This window comes from Macrobrachium nipponense, chromosome 18, assembly GCF_015104395.2.
Source record: "Macrobrachium nipponense isolate FS-2020 chromosome 18, ASM1510439v2, whole genome shotgun sequence".
NCBI classification, from domain to species: domain Eukaryota; kingdom Metazoa; phylum Arthropoda; class Malacostraca; order Decapoda; family Palaemonidae; genus Macrobrachium; species Macrobrachium nipponense.
In genome coordinates this window covers 76,235,021-76,258,939 of record NC_087211.1, presented here as the reverse complement: position 1 = coordinate 76,258,939, position 23,919 = coordinate 76,235,021, and the positions used below count along the sequence as shown (strand labels likewise).

Here is a 23,919-nt window from a genome sequence, read left to right as displayed (position 1 = left end):
CTTCAAAGAGTTCTAGTAGATCGAGGGTGAGTGAAGTTGACGCTGAGAATCCTGTAGTAGAAGTAGTTCCTTCTCCAGTTTCAGCCCCTGCGCCCAGCTTTGAACCCGAAGATTCGTTTTCGGAAGTTGCTTCTGGGAGAGCCTCGATCAGGAGTAAGGAGAGCCTCGCTCGCTCTCGACAAGGTAAGAGTGATGATAGTGCAAGTGATCAGTGCAGTGCCCCTAGTGCAGTGGAGGGTGCGTCTGACCGGCTCACTAACGCTTCCAGGCCTAGACCTCTTCCAGACTCCCAGACCCAGTGGAGGAGGAAAGTCGAAAGCCGCAGGAAGGTTAGGGAGAACACCCCCACGGTCAGGCGTCCCCTCGGCAGTTCCTGTTGCTCGTTCCCAGGCTGCTTGGATCGAACCAAGAAGGAGTTATTGCGCCAGTGCTTCTCGTCATCTTCGTCGCCTTCTCCTCAGCGTAGATGGAGCGCCTCGGAGTCGTCTCGCCCTCTCAAGAGGCCCTGGAAGGATCCTTGCGCCCTTCCTTCCAGCCCGAATCCTTCGCAGAAGAGCCAGAAGTGGAACGCAAGAGAACCAAGATTTCGTCCGGTTACGCTTCTCCTGTCGCTCTCGGACTTCGTCCCCTGTAGAGGAGTTTAAGAGATCTCCTGCGCGTATCCTGGCGGGTCTGCAGGCGCAGATTGCGGCTTTAGCGGAGTCTATTGCTGGGACTTCTCATCGTCAGGAAGGACGCCTCACTCCGGTGAAGAAGTCTAAGAACGTTCCTTCGGCTAAATCTCTTTGGCTAGAAAAAGCTTTTGAGCCTGTTAGTAGGAGGTCAGAAGTGCAGGCTGGAGCTCGGGATCTTTCTCCGAGTAGGCTCTCCTCTCTTCCAGCAAGAGTTGTGAGCATGTAAGGCGTAAGGAGCCAGACAGGCTCTCTCCTCAGGATTCTGCTCCTCTTCAGTTAGGCGTCAAGAGTTGACAGACGTCAAGAGCCTCGTTTTCGTCAGGAGCGAAGGAAGAGTTCTTCGCCTGGTGGCCACTCTCTTTTGACGGACGCTCGGAGCCTAGTAGGCGTCAAGAGCCTAGTACGCCAAGAGCCTAGTAGGCGCCGTACGAGCCTGGTAGGCGGCAACGGAAGTTTTCTCCTCCGTTAGATCACTCCCGATTGGATAGGCGCTCAGAGCCTTGTAAGCGCCGCGCTTCTGACAGGGATTCATCTGTGGATGTTTTTCTCTCGTGGCAGGCGGCGTCAAGAGCCTGGCAGGGGTTTTGAGCTCAATAGGCATCAAGAGCCTGGCAGGCGTATTGAGGATGGCAGGCGCCAAGAGCCTAGCAGGCGCAGAGAGCCTGATAGGCGCTCTCCCTTATCCAGCACTCTTCTGTGGAGTTAGAATCTGTTTCCGACAGACGGGCCTCCACTTGTAGGCGCTCTCCTAGTAGGCGCTCCCCAAGTAGGGCGCTCTCCTAGCAGGCGCTCCCCAAGTAGGCTCTCTCCGGGAGGCGCTCTCAAAGTAGGCGCTCTCCTAGTAGGCACTCTCCACTAGGCGCTCTCCTAGTAGGCTCTCTCCTGGGAGGCGCTCTCAAAGTAGGCGCTCTCCTGGTAGGCGCTCTCCTGGTAGGCGCTCCCCGTGTAAGCGCTCTCCCAGTGGTTTTTCTTCCAGTAGGCGCTCGCCTAGTAGGCACTCTCCGAACAGGCGCTCTCCAAGAATTAGCTCTCCTCCGGGCAGTAGAGCTTCTAGACGTCATTCTTCGAAGAATTTGTTGGTGATTCGGAGGAAGATTTGCCCAAGGATGCTTCGTTTCTTCGTATAAGAGACTTACAGACCCTCCTCTTGCAAGATTTTGGGGAGTCTCTTTCGGCCGTTGCTCCTTCCGTCTCCCTCCGTCCTTATTTTCAACGACCAATACGGCTAAGAAGTCTTCAGTCGTTAAGATGAAGCCTACGTGTCTATGAAGAAGGCTCTGAAGAACTTTGACGACTGGTTGCTTTCAAAAGAAGAGAAAGGCAAGACAGTTTTTTCTTTTCCCCCCCGTCCAAGCTGACGGGTAAGATGGGGTTCTGGTACGAGTCAGGAGAGCACCCTTGGGTCTAACTCTTCCCTCTTCTGCAGACTCGGACTTCTCTTCGTGGTTGATTCCGCACGTCGTCTCGGCGCTGAATTCTGCGAAGACGACGTGGGGTATGAGCGAGTTGGATCACCATTCTGAAGGGAATGTTCCGAGTCTTAGAAGTTTTTAACTTTCTTGACTGGACCCTTGGAGTGTTGGCTAAGAGGACTCAAGAGCAAGACACTCTTTCGCCTGAAGACCTCCACGCAGTTCTGTCTTGCATGGACAAGGCAGTGAGAGACGGTTCCGGGGAAATTGCTTCACTTTTTGGTGCAGGAGTGGTAAAGAAGCAAGGGGCCGTTTTCTGCTCTTTTCTTACCAAGGCGGTTTCTCAAAGCACAGAGAGCTTCCTTGCTGTATTCACAAGCTTTCCCCGCAACTCTTCCCCCAAGAAGACTATTAATGATATCTCCAGCTCGTTATCAGCAAAAGCGACGCAGGATATGCTAGCTCGCTCGGCTAGAATTCCGAAACCTTCGTTTCAGCAGAAGACGAAGAAAGAGGCTCAAAGTAGGCAAGAACCCTTTCGAGAGGACCTTCGTCTCGTCTTCTTCCTCCAGAGGTTCGAGACCACCTAGAAGAGGAAGGACCTTCTCCCGGTCTATTAGGGCCAAGAAGTAGTTCGTGTGTCCTCCAGACAACTGTGGGTGCCAGACTTCTGAACTTTGCAGATGTCTGGGCACGAAAGGGGGCGGACAACTGGTCCCTCGCGATCATCAGAGGGGATACCTCATTCCCTTTATCTCGAGCCCCCCACCACCCTTGACACACTCCAAGGGCACTGGTGGCCAAATACAAAGACCCAACTAATGAATCAAGCCCTCGCTCTAGCGGTAGAGCTGATGTTAGAGAAAGAGGCAATAGAGATGGTTCAGGACCCTCTTTCAGCGGGGTTCTACAACGTCTGTTCCTAGTTCCCAAGAACTCAGGAGGATGGAGACCGGTTTCTGGATGTGAGCGCCCTGAATGTCTTTGTGAAGAAGAGGAAGTTCGCTATGGAGACGACGTCATCAGTCTTAGCAGCTCTTCGTCCCGGGGACTGGATGGTGTCGCTGGACTTCAGGACGCTTACTTCCATGTACGATCCATCCTCTTCTCGCAAATTTCTCAGATTCATGTGGGGAGGGAATGTTTTTCAGTTCAGGGCCCTCTGCTCGGCCTTTCACGGCCCCCCAAGTATTCACAGGACTGATGAAGAACGTGCCCAGTGGCTTCATCTCGAGGGAGTTGAGGATTTCCCTCTACTTGGACGATTGGCTTATCAGGGCCAAATCCAAGGAGAAATGTCTGGAGGACTTACGAGTGACGTTGGATCTAGCAGCTTCTCTGGGTTTGCTAGTGAATTTCGAGAAGTCACAGCTAATCCCCAGTCAAGAGCGTATCTATCTGGGGATTCTGATGGCTTCTCAGGTTTTTCGTCGGGCGTATCCGTCCCAGAGAGGATAACCCGAGGTTTGGAGAAGGTAGCAATCTTTCTAGAGAAAGATGTATGCACAGCGAGGGAGTGGATGAGTCTGTTGGGGACACTCTCCTCGCTGGAGCAATTCGTTTCTCTAGGAAGGTTGCACCTCAGACCCCTACAGTTCTTCCTGACGAGGAACTGGGATCGAAATCTCAAGGTACTGGACTTTGCGTTCAAGATTTCGCAAGAGATAAAGGAGGATCTACGTTGGTGGCTAGACCCTCTATTGTTCAAGGAAGGCCTTTCCTTGCAGGTTCGGAAGAACCCCAACCTAGTGTTGTATACAGACGCTTCGGACAAAGGTTGGGGAGCTACTCTCGGGGCGAGAGAAGTGTCAGGCACCTGGATGGGGGATCAGGTGTCCTGGCACATCAACAAGAAGGAGGCTAACAGCGATTTGGTTAGCTCTCAAGACCTTCGAACCCCTCGTAAAAGGGAAATATGTTCAAATCAACTCCGACAACATACAGCCCTGGCTTACATTCGGAAACAGGGGGGGACTCACTCTTTCTCCCTGTACGAGACAGCGAGATCGCTCCTCTTGTGGTCAGAGGAAAGGAACATAAGGCTTCTCACCAGGTTCGTACAGGGAGAAAGAAATGTCAGAGCGGATCTGCTAAGCAGAAGGAATCAAGTCCTTCCCTCAGAGTGGACTCTACACGCGGACGTATGCCAGGAGCTGTGGAGGACGTGGGGCAGGCCCCCATCTCGATCTATTTGCGACCTCCAGGAATGCGCGGATAGATCTATACTGCTCCCTATTGCAGACCAAGAGCAGTGGCAATAGATGCATTCCTGTGGATTGGAGGAATCTGGATCTTTACGCGTTCCCGCCTTTCAAGATTATAGGGGAAACGTTAAGGAAATTCGCAGCGTCAGAGGGAGCAAGGATGACGTTGATAGCTCCGTTCTGGCCCGCCCACGACTGGTTCACAGAGGTACTGGAATGGCTGGTGGATGTCCCAAGATCCCTACCTCTAAGAGTCGATCTGCTCAAACAGCCCCACTTCGACAGGTTTGGTTCACAAAAACCTCCCCGCTCTCAGTCTGACTGGATTCAGACTATCAAGAGTCTCGTCAGAGCTAAGGGCTTTTTGGCAAAGTCTGCAAGGGCTATTGCCAATGCACGTAGACCTTCCACATCTAGAGTCTACCAGTCGAAGTGGGATGTTTTTCAGATTTGACTGGTGGCAGGACTCATAAAGTTTCCTCCTCCAGTACCTCTGTGACTCAGATTGCAGATTTCCTTATCTTCCTGAGGGAAAAATGCGGGTTGGTTGTCTCCACCATCAAGGGATACAGGAGCATGCTTTCCTCAGTTTTTCGTCATAGAGGATTAAACATATCTGAGGACAAGGACCTCCATGATTAATCAGATCGTTTGAAACGGTTAAAAGAACCTCCTCCTTAGTGCCTAGCTGGAATCTAGATGTCGTGCTGCTCTTCCTGAGGTCCTCAAGGTTCGAACCTCCCCATGCTGCTTCGTTCAGAGACCTTTCGATGAAGACTCTTTTCTCTGTGCGTTAGCGTCAGCGAAGAGGGTCAGCGAGCTGCAGGCTCTAGAAGGTGAGGTAGGTTTCCAAGGAGGCTCCGCGGTTTGCTCTTTTCTCCGGCTTTCCTAGCCAAGAATGAAAACCCTTCTTCGCCGTGGCCCAGGAGCTTGAAATCAAAAGCTTATCCTCCTTAGTTGGGACAGAAGAGGAGAGATCTCTTTGCCCGGTGAGAAGCCTGAAATATTATCTTCAGAGGAAGAAAAGACTTGCTGCTAATGAGAGCAATCTCTGGTGCTCTGTAAGGGACCCCAGTAGGCCCTTATCTAAAAATGCACTCTCATTCTTTATCAGGAATATTATTAGAGAAGCACACACTTCTTGCAATCAGCAACAGTTTAACCTTCTGAAAGTCAAGGCGCACGAAGTACGGGCCATCGCGACGTCTTTGGCTTTCAAGAAGAATTTGTCATTACAAAACCTTATGAAGGCCACTTTTTGGAGGTGTGAATCAGTCTTCTCTAATCACTACCTAAGGGACGTATCGATTACGTATGATAAGTGTTTTGGGCTAGGCCCTTACGTATCGGCGGATTCAGTGCTGGGGCAGGGAGCTGAAACACATCCTTTTTAATCCTTTTTCCCTGTTAGTTTTAAGTTTGAGTTTTTGGTTGTACGAAGGAGGTTGCAGGAGGCAGCTCCTTCTTTCGTATACTAATGTTAGTATTTGGTTAGGTGATCGGTTGTGCTTGAGGCTCCTTGCAATTGGTAGTGATAGGCTCTGGCATGTAAGCGGGTTGATCCCCATTGACCAGATCCTGCTTGGATTCTGCCAAGTAAGTGGACTCAGTTCCCATTGGTAGACCCAAAGAGTTCTTCAGCCATAGGTCACGCCCTCGCTGAGACTCTTTAGGCAACGCAGACTAATAGACAGTAACTATCAAGTCTTCTGCCTAAATCAGGTAAGAACCAGAGGTTTATATTATGTATTCCTTTAACATGTGTTGTCCCCACTTTCTAAGTAAGTATGTGTCTCTTTCCCTCCACCAAGGGTGTCAATCAGCTAAGTATATATCTGGCAGGGAAGTTCATGTACAAAAATGATATTGTTAGTATACAATAAAGTTTTGTACATACTTACCTGGCAGATATATACTTAGCTTAGGTCTCTGACGTCACGACAGAAAATTCAAAACTCGCGGCACACGCTACAGGTAGGTCAGGTGATCTACCTTACCCGCCGCTGGGAGGCGGGTGTAAGAACCAGTCCCCCTTTCTTGTCAGGTTATTTTCTTCCACCTGTCTCCTGAGGGGATGCTGGGCGGGCCATCAACCGTATATATCTGCCAGGTAAGTATGTACAAAACTTTATTGTATACTAACAATATCATGTTAATGTTTTCTGCCATTTGGTAATGTGTTTCATAAAGTTTAGTGTTGATGTTTTCTGCCATTTTTTAATGCGTTTCGTAAAGTTAAGTGTTCATGTTTTCTGCCATTTGTCCTCCGCCTCTGTCGCCACTTTCGGACATTGCCTTACTCGAAAGGTAAGATTCCACATTTTACTACATACGTACGTGCATGTACGTAAATTATTTCTTGTACCCTGTACACTAATACACTTTATTTACCGGTACAGTCATGGTTAGGTTAGGTATTGAATGGTCCAAATTGCTGTATTTCATTGTTTATTGGTCAATTTAGCTTTATTATAAAATTTACTGTGGTGTTTTTGTAGGGCTTGGAACGAATTAGGCAATTTACATGTAAAACATAGTTCTAGATATGAAAAAATCAGGTTACAAAGGCTGCTTCAGAACAGATTAATTTTGTAACCCGAGGCACTACTGTACAAGTATTTATTGCTCAGAAACCTTATAACATAGAGTAATGCAGTTTTGTAGAAAGTTTTACATTCAAGTTTATATTCAGAGCACTTCATTCTTCAAAAAACTGCATTACTCTGTTACATGGTTTCTGAGCAATAAGTACTTATAATGGTATACACAGAGCCTTTTTGGACACCGTGTACATTAAGACAAAAATTGTTCCCACCATGGCTTCGCTGTCAACACTCTCTCAATGTATTTCTAATGCAATTTCGAGTGAATCAAGAACAAAATGTGTATAATTACATTCAAATAAGCACTGTGGAGTTTCATTTGTGATGGCAGTATGGATAAATCACCGATTACAAGGTAAATATTAATTTCAGTTCAAACCATGACCCCAGGAATAAGACATCTCATACTTTCACTAATATAGGCAACAAAATTTTGTTTTATTGTGCTGATTACAACTGCAATCTTGAGTAATATCAATAAACATTACATATATATACTATTATTGTTCAAATGAGCACTGGGAAGGCTGGAAAGGACGTGGTATCGATGCCGGTTATGAATGGGACCGGATGCGAGAGACGCCTTATTGGATTTCAAAACTGCCTTGAAAACATATTTTATGAAGATCTCACATGCTTATTTTAGTTCGTATGGCCCTTTCATATATCACATTATGTTGGCAAAACTTCAATCTTTTGAATGGTATGCTTAAAGATGTAATTGTGTTATTGTTTCACCAATTAAATATTGAGTGAATAAGGGTGATCTGCCTGAGTAGGGTGGACTCAAGGCGGTTGTTTCCTCTAATTAACCAATAGGACCTAGACCTACTACTAGCTAATGCCTCATTTACTAGGGTAGGTAATACTAGGCAATAATTCCCCACTTGGACTGCAAGGAATGTTCTCGTGAATATGACAGCCACTAGGGATTGGGGCATCAAATGTATTTCACCGTGTTTAGTACTAGCCCCTGAGGATTAGTTACAGTCAAACCCCCCTCCTCCCCCCATCCAAATAATGGTAAATTCTTAATAAGCAACCCAAATACTAGGTATAGGAAACTAATTTCCAAGAAATACCCAAAGCGGAGTTGTTACCGAGATCTACCTTAGGGTATACTACTTGACTGTTTTGTACATATGCTGCTATATTAGCCAAGGCATAGTTTAGTCTACTTAGTCTAATGTGAAGCATTAGACTAAGTAGACTTTTGAAAAGACAAAAGAACCTCTGAGAAAACATTTTTTTTTTATTTTAAAATTGTTTCAATTGATAAGATAGAGATTTACTAGAGTAGATATGGTGTACATATCTTATCTGCCCTTCCTTAATGAAGCATTTATTATGGTGACACAGGCTGAAGAAGTAAAAGTTATAAAATTTGCATGATAATACTCAGTATCAGTAAGAATTTATGCTGGCAACTGTTGTATAATTAAGAGGAAAATTTATCCAGATTTATGAAATAAAAAGAAATGAATACAGAAATAGCTTGAGTACTTGTAAACTTTGTAACACAAAACCAATTGACCCTTCTCAACCTTATCATAACCTACCCTAATATAGAGTTCTGCATCTTAACTGATTGTGTCTGGGTGGTAGCCCTGGTTTGCCCTCTTGTAATGCTTAGCCTACAACAATAAATCCTATCCTAATTTAATGTAGGGCACAGTGTGCTACCTTATCCAAGAACTGAACCTGGAATCCTCCCCTGTTCCCTTTCACCCATAACTAAGCATGCATTCAGATTCCCTTGAGCTTGGCTGGTCAAAGGCTAAAATTTTATTTGGAACCATTATATATTGTATTTATGAGTTGAATAAGGGATTTTGACGAAGGAAAAATCTATTTCTGGGCAAGGGCCCGTGTCGCCCAGTGAAATATCCCTTCAGTTGATGACAAGAGGCCTGTGGTAGTGGTTTCACTCGCCCCAGTACCATACCGACACCCTCTTTTTATTTAGGGTGAGCGACTCTGACATCCCCTTTTTTAGTTTTCTCTGGTAATGTTAGCATTACTATTTACCTTAGAAATATGAACTGAAGGGATATTTCACGAAGCGACACAGGCTGAGCCTAGAAATATGATTTTCCTCTGCTTTCACATATGCATTGAATGTTTCTTAGGTTCATTTTGTTAGCAAATAAATATTTTTACAGATACTGCCCCCTCCTCCCTTCCCCGCATTATATCCTATAATTTGGAGGACCTTGGTGGGGAAGTGGGGTAAATAACAAAACAAATTAAATGTAAGGATGGATTTAACCTAACCCAACCAAGGAGGCTGGGTCTTTATCTAGCAAGGGAAGCTTTACCCTCTCAATCTAACCTTACCTAGGGGGCTGGTTCCTTACCTAGCCCGGTGTTCCCCCTAGACCCCCACACCTAACCTAATGTAGGGTGCAGGTGATCAGAAAAAAAATGCATTCAAGGGATGAGATTTACGCATCTGCACCAAATGAAGAATAACTATGAAATAAAGCCTGGTTTTTAAAGCAGTGCCTGAATTCCTAAATCCCCACCTATTCATGACCTTTGAAACAGAGAAACTGATCCAGTTCAGCAGGTCCCACATACTCACACTTCCCTGTAACAGGATATTCCACATAATTAACCCTTAATGGATGGCATTCTGTCCCATGCACATTATTGTTATTGAATCTGGTAATAACATTCCAAGCAGTGTCTTCACACCAGAATTTGAGGAAGCAGTTGTAGAAATGAATGCTGGATACTGAAACTTGACTTTGTAAAAAAAAAAAAATTTTTTATTGTCTGAAAGTACATAGTATCAAACACATAAATCTATCTGAGAAGAAAAGAAGAGATTGCATAAATGCTGTTTTATCGCACTTTCACTATGATTGCATAAGAGCTTGGGAAAAACCTCAAAGAAGAGGTTATGAGAGGTTAAGGAATTTGTTGGAGGCAGCAGCTAGACTTTATAAATTGATGAAGATTCTTATGCTAATCAATATAAATCTAAGCTTTAATTAGGTTGTTCACATTTCACAAGAAAAACAGCAGTAATTTTCATTCAACCTTTGGTGCTATTTATTTTGAAGTTGGGAAGAAATTTTTATACCTTGATCTAGGTAAGAATATATTTACAAATAGACATCTAACTTAAAAAAAAGTTGCCTACATAAATCATTGTTCAAGGAAGTAAGATAAAATTCTCATCATTATCATTCAATCATTGATATTAGTTGGTTCGCATAGTGCACATTCAACTTAGAAATTGAATTGTTGAACATTTACTCATTAGGTTGATGTGGGTAACACTTAACAGTCTCATCTCCATGTGGTAGCCTAAGCTATCCTAGATCTAAGAGATTCACTGATCTTGGCAGTTTTTCATTGGTGATGCCAAGAAGCATACTCTGACAAGTCAGCAATGTATAAGATAGTCTAACCTAAACTAGGCTCAGTTGTCCAGTTTGAACTGTTCTGTACATTAATTTCTAATAAGTCTTGCCTTCCTTCTGTATCCTAGTTGGCTACTCTTTAGTGCATTTGAAAAATCTAAGCTCCACACTGTAGGCTATAAAGAATAAATTGTGAATGCCTAGTTTAATACAGTGCAAAATGATACTAAGTAAGATGTGTCTCCCACTGTCATACATTTTTAATTTTGCTTTTTTGTTGAGCCAAGAGTATGAAGAAGATATCCTTCTGTGGGCTGTTCAAAAAATTTTTCTTTGATGTTTAGAATTATTACTAAAATATTTTTAGTTAATATTTAGAATAATTACTAAAATATATTTAGTTGATATTTAGAATTATTACTAGTTTTAAGGATTTTTTTTTTTGCCTTTGAATTTTGTTATACAGTTCCACCAGAAGTAGGATTAGCCTATTTAAAGTACACCTAATATGGAGTTGTACACAAGTTTCAAGTGATCTCAAGTATGAGCAAGTCTGGTTTAACTTTGGTACATACTTATGTGTTTGGTTTGATTATAGAAACCTTTAGGTAAAACTAGGAGATCCCTCTTTTATAGAAATATCTGCTTAAATAGTTTTTTAAATTTTAAGCAAAATCATTGAAGCAAGAAATCCACTTGCATTGGTGTTAATCATTACTTTTTGATATTATATTACAGTGGTACCTCGAGATACGAAATTAATCCGTTCCAAGGCGGCTTTCGTATCATGAGCTTTTCGTATCTTGAACCGCATTTTACATGTAAAATGGCTAATCCGATCCAAGCCCTCCAAAAACACCCCAGTAAATTTTTTAATAAAGCTAAATTGACCCATAAACAATGAAATACTATAACAATTTGGGCCATTCAATACCTAACTTAATACGTACTAGTACTAATATGTACGTACCTGTAAATAAAGTGTATTAGTGTACATGGTATACAAGAAATACTGTATGCACATACATGCGTATGTAGTAAAATGTGGAACCTTACCTTTCGAGTGAGGCTATCTCCGAAAGTGGCGACAGAGGAGGAGGACAAACAGCAGAAAACTTCTTATAGTACGTATACTTAATGAAACACATTAAAAAATGTCAGGAAACATAAACAAAAGTTTACGAAACACATTAACAAAACTGTAACACTTAACTTTACAAAAACTTGAAATTAATTTTTTTTTTTTTTTTTTACAAAATTTAAATTTTTTTACCACTATCAACTTTCTGTTTTTTTGTAGTATCAATTGGATCTTCCTTTTTGCTTACTCCTACTAAAGGCCTCTTTAAATAATAACTATCCAAGGAAGATTGCTTCTGCCTACTTTTCACAATGTTCCTGAAACGACTTAGGCAAACGTCATCGAACTGTGCAAGCATACGACCTGTGTAAGCCTTTTCAGGGTGTCTCTTTTCTACAAATTATTGCACCATATGAAAAGCAGCTAGAGCATCCTTAATTTCTGCCGTTGTCATAGGGTCGTCCTCCTCCTCCTCGCCGCTGCTAGAGAACTCCTCTTGAACGACGTTATGTTGCATGAACTCCAACTCCTTCACGTCATCTGTCGTAAGCTCCTCTTGGTGCTCCTCGAGAAGGTCATTGATGTCGTCCTCGTCGACGACCAGCCCCATGGATTTGCTGAGTGCAACGATTTCGTCATGATCTGGTTGTGAAACAGTTTCAGGATCGTCAACTGTTCCTGGATCTGCAGCACCAGCTTCGCCCACATCGAATCCCTTAAAGTCTTGGGTGGATATGGCATCAGGCCAGAGTTTCCTTCACGAAGAATTCAAGGTTCGCCTCGAAACCTCCTGCCAAGCTTGATCGATGAGTCAGATGCATATCACAACATCGAAATACTCCTTCCAAAATTCACGCAAGGTGAGGTTTGTGGTATTGGTGATGTCGAAACATCTCTTGAAAAGATGTTTCGTATACAGCTTCTTTAAGTTCGATATCACTTGCTGGTCCATGGGCTGGAGGAGAGGGGTGGTGTTAGGCGGAAGATGAAGAACCTTGATAAACGAATGCTCCACTAGGATATCTTCCTCAAGGCCAGGAGGGTGAGCAGGCATTTCAGAGGGAGGCTCTTCTCTTCCAAGAATTTCTTCACTGTCGGGCTGAAATACAGATTTACCCACTCCGTAAACAAAAGTCTCATTACGCAGGCTTTCGCATTAGCCCTCCACATCACTGGAAGCTTCTCCTTAAGCACTTTGTGGGCCTTGAAGGCTCGAGGAGTCTCAGAATGATAGACAAGTAGTGGCTTCACCTTGCAATCCCCACTGGCGTTCTAACAAAGTGCGAGCGTAAGCCTGTCTTTCATAGGCTTATGCCCAGGTAGCTTCTCTTCCTGCGTGATGTACGTCCGACGAGGCTTTTTTTTTTTTTTCCAAAAAAGGCCAGTCTCATCACAGTTGAAGACTTGCTGAGAACTGTAGCCTTCCTTGATTGTCATCTCGTCGAACGTTTTAATAAAGGCTTCGGCCGCTTTCGTGTCCGAGCTGGCTGCCTCCCCATGCCGCACCACCGAATGGATGCCAGTCCGTTTACGGAATTTTTCGAACCACCCATGAGAAGCCTTGAAGTCTGGGGTTGGCGTTGATGTCCCTTCTCCTCCGTCGTCTTCGGCCTGGGCAATCAAATCGCCGAAAATAGCGCTGGCCTTGTGGGAGATTGTTGTCTCGGTTATCGTATCACCAGCGATTTCTTTGTCTTTTATCCAGACAAGAAGCAGCCTCTCCATCTCATCATGCACGTGGCTCCTCGTGCTAGACAAAATAGTCACGCCCTTGGAAGGTGTAGCTGCTTTGATGGCATCCTTCTGCTTAAGGATGGTGCCTATTGTCGACGGATTTCGGCCGTATTCCTTGGCGATCACACTCTATTGCATGCCAGCTTCATACTTTTTTATTATCTCCATTTTTGTCTCCAAAGAAAGCATCCTCTTCTTTCCTACTTCAACTTTCTTTCCTACTTCAACTTTCTTTCCTACTTCAACTTTCTTGGGACCCATGACTACGTATATACTGTACGTAATTAAGTTATGTAGTACGTATACGTATGAAGTAAAGTTCTTACACAACACAATAAAGTAGTACTACAAAGAAATCACTAATGAATTTATGTTAATAAACAAAAATCGTATAGAACGAATGAATTCCGAGTGCTTACGATACCGATGATGCCGCCAAGTGGCCGAAAAAGCACGCCGCTACATAGAGCACAATGGGAGAGATGCTGACCAATAGGAGAGCAAGATCTTATGGCGGTGACTAGCATCAGGAACCAATGGGAGAGCGGGAGGATGGTGGCAAGTCTGCTAAGTTGGTGGCGCACGAGTTTTAAAATTGTTATTGGTGGTCCAGGCGAATCTCGGACTTTACAGCAACAACCTTTCGTATCTTGAACAATTTTCGTATGTAGAGCAAAAAATATCTTCGTATTTGCTTTCGTATCTCGAGTTTTTCGTAAGTTGAGCCTTTCGTATGTTGAGGTACCACTGTATAATTATTATTATGTGCTAGGTTTAATTGTTATTTACTATAATTGAAAATATGAATTTTCTTATATTTTTTGTTTTCAGCCATTGGAAACCCCAGGCTAATCTATATGCTCAAATTTTTCTTTATTCCATATATATATATATATATATATATATATATATATATATATATATAATATATATATATATATATATATATATATATATATATATATATATATATATATATATATATATATATATATTAATATATATATATATATATATATATATATATATATATATATATATATATATATATATATATATATATATATATATATATATATATATATATATATAGCCTATATATATACTATACTCTTAGTGACAGGATGGCAAGATCTCTACAAGTTCATACCAAATTACCATGAGGAAAGGTTATACCAAAAGACCATGGGGTGAAATTATAACATATTTGGGATGGATTTAATACTGTAATTCTTAGTTTCACTCTATTTTTATCTTTATGTAAACTAGGCTACCCTTGTTCATGGACAGTTTTTATGCACTGACCTCTTTCCCAGGGATTGGGGGATGACAGATTACACTACTATGACATTCCCCTGTGGAATATGTTTTTTAGCACCTAAATTGTGTCATGTAAGTCCTGGTGTACATGACATCATCAGGTTTTACTAATTAATAACCAGATTACTTGTGATGAATCAAGTAACTGATAGATATTACACAGTTTATCATCAAAAGTTGCATACAAATAAGATTAAGTAAAACATTTCCAGTGAAGCATGTAGCTTACTTAAGTATTTCCTTTTTTATTTGCTTGAAATTATTGTATTTTCTCTTCATAATTGGAGAAAACTACCTTTAGAAGGTAGTACTTTCAGTGGTTGTTTTAAGATTCTGATATTGTTATTTACATTCATCCCTTGTACTTTATATCTGATGGTGTGTTTCAAGATACCAGCAGGTTTGGAAGACTAAAAATTAATATAACTTGTTTTTTCTCTCCAGGGAACTGAGCCTAGGGAACTTCAGACGTTATTTCCAGATCCTTCACTCGAACGAGCAGCTGTCATCAAGCCAAAAGTTGGTAAGTGGGGGATTACCGTATTGCAACCTGTTTTTAGTGTGAGACCAGATTAGTTGTTTTCATACGTAGCATTTATCAAAGCTTTTCAGAAATTACGATTTCATTGTGTATAGTGAGACATTGTTCAAGATGTTCTTACCAGTCTTGTAAGTAGTAGAAATGCTAAAACCATGTAGAACATGAATGACCATCTTGAAACACATGCAGTTATCTTAAAACATTTATCTTTCTGAAAGGCATTTCCATGTAATGTAGGAATATTAATTGTAATTTACAATTGAGTTTTAAAAAATACCGTACATATTCCTTTACCTCTTGATTGTAAATGCAAGATCACTCTCGTTGAAAGTTTTTCACAAAAAGCCCATGACATGAGCAAAGCAAATGCCTTTATCTTGCCTAAACACCATGGAAACAAAGAAAAGTATGGGCGTAACCAAAAAATAAGATACAGGTATAGGAATGTCCAAAAAAAACGCTTTATACTATGTCTGGTACTTATTGAGTTAAAGAAGCATTTATGTCACCAAGCTAAGTCACTTTGTATCACCTAATGCGTTCTTCCAGTCTGTAGAGAGGTAAAATTGCACATCTTTTAGCCATATAATTGCTGCTATTATAACTGTAGTGTTCTTTCCTATTTGATAATATCTACAGCTGCCTCATGGTACAGTACAGTACAAAATTTTTTAAAAAAGTGCCAGAAAAAAATACTTGGTACTATTTGTCATTTTCAATACTATTCCTTCCTTTCCTTTATGCTATCATACTACCCTGCGACAATGAGTAAACAATGTGACACTGATGAAATAGTAAATTAAAGAGAAGATCCTGGATTTTCAAAAGTGCTTGATGCCCCGTGAAAGTCTCAAAAGATGCACATGACAGAGAGTGGAGAGAACTCATTTCACATCTTACCCTGTTAAAGGAAACTCTGATCATAAACATTAATGATATATATATATATATATATATATATATTATATATATATATATATATATAATATATATATATATAACATTAGGCCAGTTCTCCCCTAAGTGGGGTGTCAATAAAGAACAACGCAACACAAGTAGATTCCACAACATTAGCTGCTTCATACACCTCCTTTAAAGGTTTGTCAGCAGAACATAAATCACCCCTGCATTCTTTGTATATTTTAGCCCCGTCTTCCTTAAAAACTCTCATATTCTTGGGTGTTAATGCGTTTCCTTTTCAAATCTGACAACCCTCATGCTCCTTCATAATTTTTCCCTCATCTCCATCAGGCCTGGGCTAAACAAGAATGCATCAGGCTAAATAAAATAATGATGGGACACCAGGTTAAATGAAATAAGGATGTAACATCAGTTTTTGCTCTTTGTCCAATGCATAAACAATTATTTTCCTACTCCAAGGATCCTTATGGGTAGTACTTTAATTCTATGGGTAGTACTTCAGTCACATAAATATTGAATGAAGTACTGTATTCGATGTCTCAGGTGAGCCTGAATTTTAAAATAAAATGAAATAGAGTTCTGGTTCCTCTTCGACGTTTTACTGAATGTGGAAGAGATCTGCAGAATTTGTTTGCGCAGATTTGTATGGTGATCCAAAGACCACGAGTGTTGTAAATTTATGTTTGTGTGTATGTTACATGTGTGAACCGTTTGTGCCTTGTTATATGCTGAGTCATTGTGAGTTTTCATATCTTTAGATTTTGATATTTCGTCACATCTAATCACTTACCATTACCATTTGTGTAATCTTGAAGGTTGTCAGATAGGCTTCCTAGCTGATAATGGTCTAATTGTTAACGTGTTCAGGTGATGCAATGCTTGAGCTGGTAAATAAAGTATTATATTATTATTATTATTATTATTATTATTATTATTATTATTATTTTATTATTATTATTATTATTATTGAGCATGCATTCTTATGAGCACTTCAGATATGCAATGAACATTCAGTCAAACGTCCACAGAATGTTATGCCCATTTTCAGATTTTAAAAAATAAAAGAAAACTGTCTTTAAAGAAAGATTTAAGATAAAAAAATAAAAGAAAACTCTCTTTTAAGAAAGAAAGAAAGAAAAAGGCTGCCATCGTTCGGAAAACTTTGCATTTGAAAGAAACAGAAGTCGAGCTTTTGCCTGAATTATTGACGACCCTCCGTCGATTTTGGCGCCATTCCTGTAATGTGACATTGGGAGAGGATTCCCGCGATTGTAAGCCTAGGGCCTTAGGCTAAGTCTCGGATCCGAGCTCTCCGAGCGAAGGAACTTCTGTACGGTGGTTATTTCACTCAGAACTGGAGGCTTAACGCACTGCAGAAATTAGGTTGTCATGTCTTGTCATTCTGATGTAGGCGTAATCGTTGAGTACGTTTTGTTATGTCGTGATGAATAATAATCTGTGCCGAGTAACGATGATGGTGCAGTAATCAGTGAAAGTGAATGGTAATGGTGATGAAATTAAGTTTGAGAAAATTATGGAATTCAAGTATTAATAATGGTAATAGTAAATAAAGTAAGACGATTTCCTTGTGATAATGATAACGATGATAATATTATTATGGAATGCTGCCTTCTTTAAAACAGTTTGATTTTATATTTCACCCTCTTCGTTCTTCTTCTTATTACATAATAATAATAATAATAATAATAATAATAATAATAATAATAATAAAATAAATGAGAAAGATTTCAAGGTGACAATGATATTAGTAATAATAAGATATAAGTAATAATTAGAAGAGTTGTATCGTGTTAGTCACAGACCAAAAGTACAAAAGAGGAAATACCAAACCGTGCTCGTATATCTTCCCTGAGTTTCGCGATGAGTTGAACGTAGGCCCATACTTGAATGGTTATGTTACCAAGTTTCGTTTTGTGAAGCTGGAGAGAATTATGTATACTTAAAACTGGCTTGATTCCGCCAGTGGTACTTTCCATTTGATCAGCTTTCAAGGGAGAGGGGGAGAGAATTAAATAAATGTCATTAACACTAATCCTCAAAATTTTCAGGTGCTCTAATAATAATGTTCCTGAACGTGATGTTATCATGCATGTCGATCCCTGCCACCGTTGAAATATACCTGTAATGTCCGGCCGTGCGTTGGGGAAGAATTCACGCAAGGATACCTGCGTTGCCAGGGCTTTTCTTAGAATGGGCAAATATTTCAACCCTCTCTCTCTCTCTCTCTCTCTCTCTCTCTCTCTCTCTCTCTCTCTCTCTCTCTCTCTCTCTCTCGTCATTCGGTAAATACAGATAGTAAAAATGCATAGGTTTGGGTTGCATCTGCCGTAACTTATTAATTTATTATTTTGAATAGAAGAAAATCTCACGTCTAGGTTACAGATGAAAAATTTTAACAGAAAAAACTCATGGGTCTCGGTACATCTGCCCTACCTCAATATATGATAAATGTACTAGAATAAAATCATGGACCTGGGTTACATGTACAGACGGCCAACAAAAAATTGGCGTAGTTTCTTAATTCATTGTTCGTTATAGAAATATTGCCATATGCAGGTGCCAGATTATTTACTTTACAATAAAAAACATTTCCTTTCAAAGGTGCTATACTTGAAATAAATTACATTAGAATAGAGTAGACTTATTCAACATATTAAAGATAATTACTTTGCAAAGTAAGGAAAATATGTACCGATGGTTCCACGATTTCTAATTTTATTCTCAACTCTAGCTTCGTGACAGCATACCAAGCATTTTGAAGAATGACTTTGGTGCCGCTCGAGTCTTGACTCAACGTATCGTACTGCACTGGGGTGTTGTCATTTCGTCTCCTACAGCCGATTAACAATACATCAAGGCGTTAACATTCTTTGAAAACGATGTTTAATTAAACTAATTTTGTCCTTTGATCAATAAAATAATTTGCATGACACATTTAGTGGGCCTAAATTGGACTTCTGATTTTCACCATGATTAGCCTAGGTCTACTTTCGGAGACGTGATATAAATGAATATTTAAATCGACATATATATATATATATATATATATATATATATGTGTGTGTGTGTGTTATATATATTATATATATATATATATATATATATATATATATATATATATATATTATCTGCTTTATTTGATTATTCCCGTTATTTTTGTTTTATTAGCCATGTCCGCCCTTCTTCTTATCCTTTTCATAATTGCTTAACATAATTGACTCAGACCTAGCTATTCAGAGTCAAAAAACAATCATAAAAAAAATCAAACGTATATAATTCAGTCTTATTTTCTATCGAATTCCTTGCATATCATCCTGTTTCATTTGGACACGTTTGAAAAGCTGTGGGAGTCAAAACTGACGAATACACTTAGAAAGGCTTACTTTCATTGAAGCTTTCTTAGGTTGATCTTTCTTCTAAAACAGAAATTGATTCAAATTTAGTTTCACATGTATACCTAGACCTACTACCATAAGCATATTATAAGTAGCTGAAAGGATGAAATATGAAAGGTGACGTTCTCATGTTTTTTTTTTTTTTTTTTTTCAAGAAAAACCTACTGCTTTAATCAAGGTGGCTCTTTGACGGCTAAGGGTGTAACAAGAGTGTATGCATATTTTTGGGGGAATGAAAGATAAAGTTTCTTTGAACAGAAAATATTTTATAAACATGCATTTTAAGGCGTCCGTTGTCGGTGCAGGGAATTTTAAAATAACCGTTATCATTACTGATGCTTTCACGCGACGGAGTTCGTAGCGAGAAGTCGGATCGAGTCGCCTAAAGTGTAGAAGAGAGCGGAGGGGGCGTATAGGAGTGATGGAGGGATTAGGCCAATGTTAATAAAGTATCTCCCAATAAATGTATTCTTTAGGTTTGAAGAAAAAAAAATGCTTGCATCATTGAAACTGTTTCCCTCCCTATCCGTGGTATTCACTGGCCACCGATAAAAAACAAAACAAAAAGAGTAAGCCTAACTGAACTCTCATCCATCAAAGATAAGTTTTTTTTGCTTATTCATTAGACTTATTCATTAGACACCTATCAAAGATTTCAAGTGTGATTTAAAAATCTCTTTCCCTCCATCTAAAGTATTCATCAGACACCAGTCATAAGCGTAGAGCTAGTCATGATTCCTGGTTCAGCAATGTCGTGACGATGCACTAGAATTCAAAATTCACAAATGAATGTTGCTCAGCAACATTTACACTACTGTATTGACAATTGCTCTCTTGTGGTGCTTTGAGGTGTTCCACCTCTAGGCCCATGTTCTATATTTTGCTGTTCTTTAAACAATTTGATTCATCTATGTATGATTCTCTCCGGTTTATTAAGCTTTCTTGATATCTCTCCAACAGGAACTTGCACCGAATGCAGTGCAATGATTCATCGAGGGATGTTTCTTAGACCGATAAATGACATAACATCAAAAGCAATAGAGTGAGGTCGCCTGGTTCACACTGTTAGGATATCGTTTTTTTTACTTTTTGTTTTTAAATTTGATAGTAGCTTGTGAGATTCCAATGTTTTCTATAAAATTTAACAAATGGAATAGTTCAACTACCTTCAACTTGATATTGAAATGATAATTTAACGACTAAGTTTATGCGATACTACTAGTGATAGGTGTCTCCTATCTATTTGGTAATGCATATCTATGGTTTTGATATGACGTTTTTTATCACTTCGTTTCGTTCACGTTAATTTTGCTAATTGGAAAATAGTTTTACACAATAACAAAACATAATGTTCTAAAGATATCAGTGACTGTTTTTAACGTCATTACATATGATTTCTTCCATCTTTGAAAAGAAAAATTGATAAATAAGGCATGAATCGTGCGTCAGGCAGGTGAACGAAAAATTATGAAACTCTGCCATGAGTTTTTTGGCCGACAGTACCTTAATTAAGTTATTTTTTTGATAATTTATATAATGAAAAGCGTAGGTCTAGGTTACGTAATATGCCGTAGCTCAATTGATAAATGTTATTAATACCAGAAAACCATAGGTCTAGGTTACATCTGCGGTAGCTCATTATTTGACCAGTGTTTAGATAATGAACATATGCCATTGTTCATAATCTGAGAAATGTAAGTATGTACAGACGGCCAACGAAGAATTGGCGTAGTTTCTTAATTCATTGTTCGTTATGGAAATATTGCCATATGCAGGTGCCAGATTATTTACTTAACAATAAATAAGATTTCCTTTCAAACTTGCTATACTTGAAATAAATTACATTAGAATTGAGTAGACTTATTCAATGTATTAAAGATAATTATTATGCAAAGTAAGGAAAATATATACCGATGGGTCCACGATTTCTAATTTTATTCTCAACTCTAGCTTCGTGACAGCATACCGAAGATTTTGAAGTTGGCTTTGCTGCCGCTCGAGTCTTGACTCAACGTATCGTACTGCACTGGGGTGTTGTCATTTCGTCTCCTACAGCTGATAAATAATACATCAAGGCGTTAACATTCTTTGAAAACGATTTTTAGTTAAACTAATTTTGTCCTTTGATCAATAAAATAATTTGCATGACACATTTAGTGGGCCTAAATTGGACTTCTGATTTTCCCACATGATTTGCCTAGCTCTATTTTCAGCAGGATGCTCTCTCGGATACGTAATACTAATGAATATTTAAATCGACTATATATATATATATATATATATATATATATATATATATATATATATATATATATATATATTAGTCTGCTTTATTTGACTATTCCCGTTATTCTTGTTGTATTAGCCATGTTCGCCTTTCTTCTTATCCTTTTCATAATTGCTTAACATAATTAACTCAGACCTAGCTATTCAAAGTCAAAAAGCAATCATAAAAAAATCAAACGAATATAATTCAGTCTTATTTTTTTTTATCGAATTCCTTGCATGTCATCCTGTTTCATTTGGACACCTTGGAAAGCTGTGGGAGTCAAAACTGACGAATACATTAAGAAAGGCTTACTTTCCTTAAAGCTTTCTTAGGTTGATCTTTTTTGTAGCTATTCATTTCTTCTAAATAGAAATTAATTCAAATTAGTTTCACATGTATACCTGCTAGACCTACTACCTTAAGCATATTATAAGTAGCTGAAAGGATAAGAAATATGAAAGGTGACGTTCTCGTTTATGTCTATTTCATATGTTTTTTTTTTTTTTTTTTTTTTTTTTTTTTCTCCTTCAAGAAAAATACCACTGCTTTAATCAAGGGTTGCTCTTTGACGGCTACAGGGTGTAACACGAGTGTATGCACATATTTTGTGGAATGAAAGATAAAGTTTCTTTGAACAGAAAATATTTTATAAACATGCATTTTAAGGCGTCCGATGTCGGTGCGGGGAATTCTAAAATAACCGTTATCATTAGTGATGGTTTCACGAGATGGAGTTCGTAGTGAGAAGTCGGTTCTAGTCGCCTGAGATGTAGAAGAGAGCGGAGGTGGCGTACAGGAGTGATGGAAGGATTAGGCCGATGTCAATAAAGTATCTCCCAATAAAATGTATTCTTTAGGTTTTGAAGAAAAAAATGCATGCATCATTGAAACCGTTTCCCTCCCTATCCGTGGTATTCACTAGCCACCGATAAAAAACAAAACAAAAAGAGTAAGCCTAACTGAATCTCTCATCCATCAAAGATAAGTTTGCTTATTCATTAGACAACTATCAAAGACTTCAAGTGTAGATTTAAAAATCTCTTCCTCTCCATCTAAAGTATTCATCAGACACCAGTCATAAGCGTAGAGCTAGTCATGATTCCTGGTTCAGCAATGTCGTGACGAGGCACTAGAATTCAAAGTTCACAAATGAATGTTGCTCAGCAACATTACACTGCTGTATTGTCTTGCTCTCATGTGGTGCTTCGAAGTGTTCCACCTCTAGGCCCATGTTCTAAATTTTGCCGTTCTTTAAACAATATTATTCATCTATGTATGATTCTCTCCGGTTTATTAAGCTTTCTTGATATCTCTCCAACAGGAACTTGCACCGAATGCAGTGCAATAATTCTCTCGCTCATCGAGGGATGTTTCTTAGACCGATAAATGACACACTGACATTAAATTCCCGTGCACATAACATCAAAAGCAATAGAGTGAGGTCGCCTGGTTCACACTGTTAAGATATCGTTTTTTTTCTTTTTGTTTTTAAATTTGATAGCATTTTATGAGATTCCAATGTTTTCTGTAAAATTTAATAAATGGAATAGTTCAACTACCTTCAACTTAATATTGAAATGATAATTTGAGGACTATGTTTATGCGATACTACTAGTGATAGGTGTCTCCTATCTATTTGGTCATGTATATCTATGGTTGTGATATGACGTTTTTTATCACTTCGTTTCGTTCACTTCAATTTTGCTATATGGAAAATAGTTTTACACAATAACATAGCATAATGTTCTAAAGATGTCAGTGACTGTTTTAAAGTCATTACATGATTTCTTCCATCTTTGAAAAGAAAAATAGATAAATAAGCCATGAATCGTGCGTCAGGCAGGTGAACGAAAAATTATGAAACTCTGCCACGAGTTTTTTGGCCGACAGTACAGTAAGTTCCAAAACTGAAGCGACAAATTTCAGAGAATTTCGTTCGAAATTAACTAACTGGCAACTACAACTCGTAGCTGAAAAATATTTCTTTTTTCTACAGTGAAAGCTCTATCAAGCAAAATACAGCTAACATATGATGCACAAATATAAAATCTATGATATTTATAACAATCATAAGAAAAAATTACGGTAATAGTAATTATTTTAAAGGATAGCAATTACTTCAAACTATAGAAACGAAACAATTTGAAATTCTCGTTCAATACAGGATTACCAACATTACCAATGTATATTTCGAGCAGTGTGGAAACAAATATTTAATATTATAGTGTATTATCAATTATTTTAGCGAAGATGCATAAAACCATGCAAGTATCAATAGAATGTGAAGGGAAAATCTCCGCGACATTAAACATAATCAACCATGAATGCACTAGATTCAATAGAGAAGTTGGGTGTGGTTGATAGTTCTGATTC

General features: G+C 39.4%; 1 protein-coding gene across 1 annotated transcript in view; it reads left to right on the top strand.

Moving 5' to 3' along the window:
- The window catches only part of LOC135197211 (PIH1 domain-containing protein 1-like), a 68,447-nt gene that overhangs the window by 13,124 nt on the left and 31,404 nt on the right, over nt 1-23,919 (top strand). Inside the window, exon 2 of the mRNA XM_064224265.1 lies at nt 14,844-14,922. Within this exon, the coding sequence (XP_064080335.1) occupies nt 14,844-14,922 (79 nt within the window). The remainder of the gene's footprint in view (nt 1-14,843; nt 14,923-23,919) is intronic.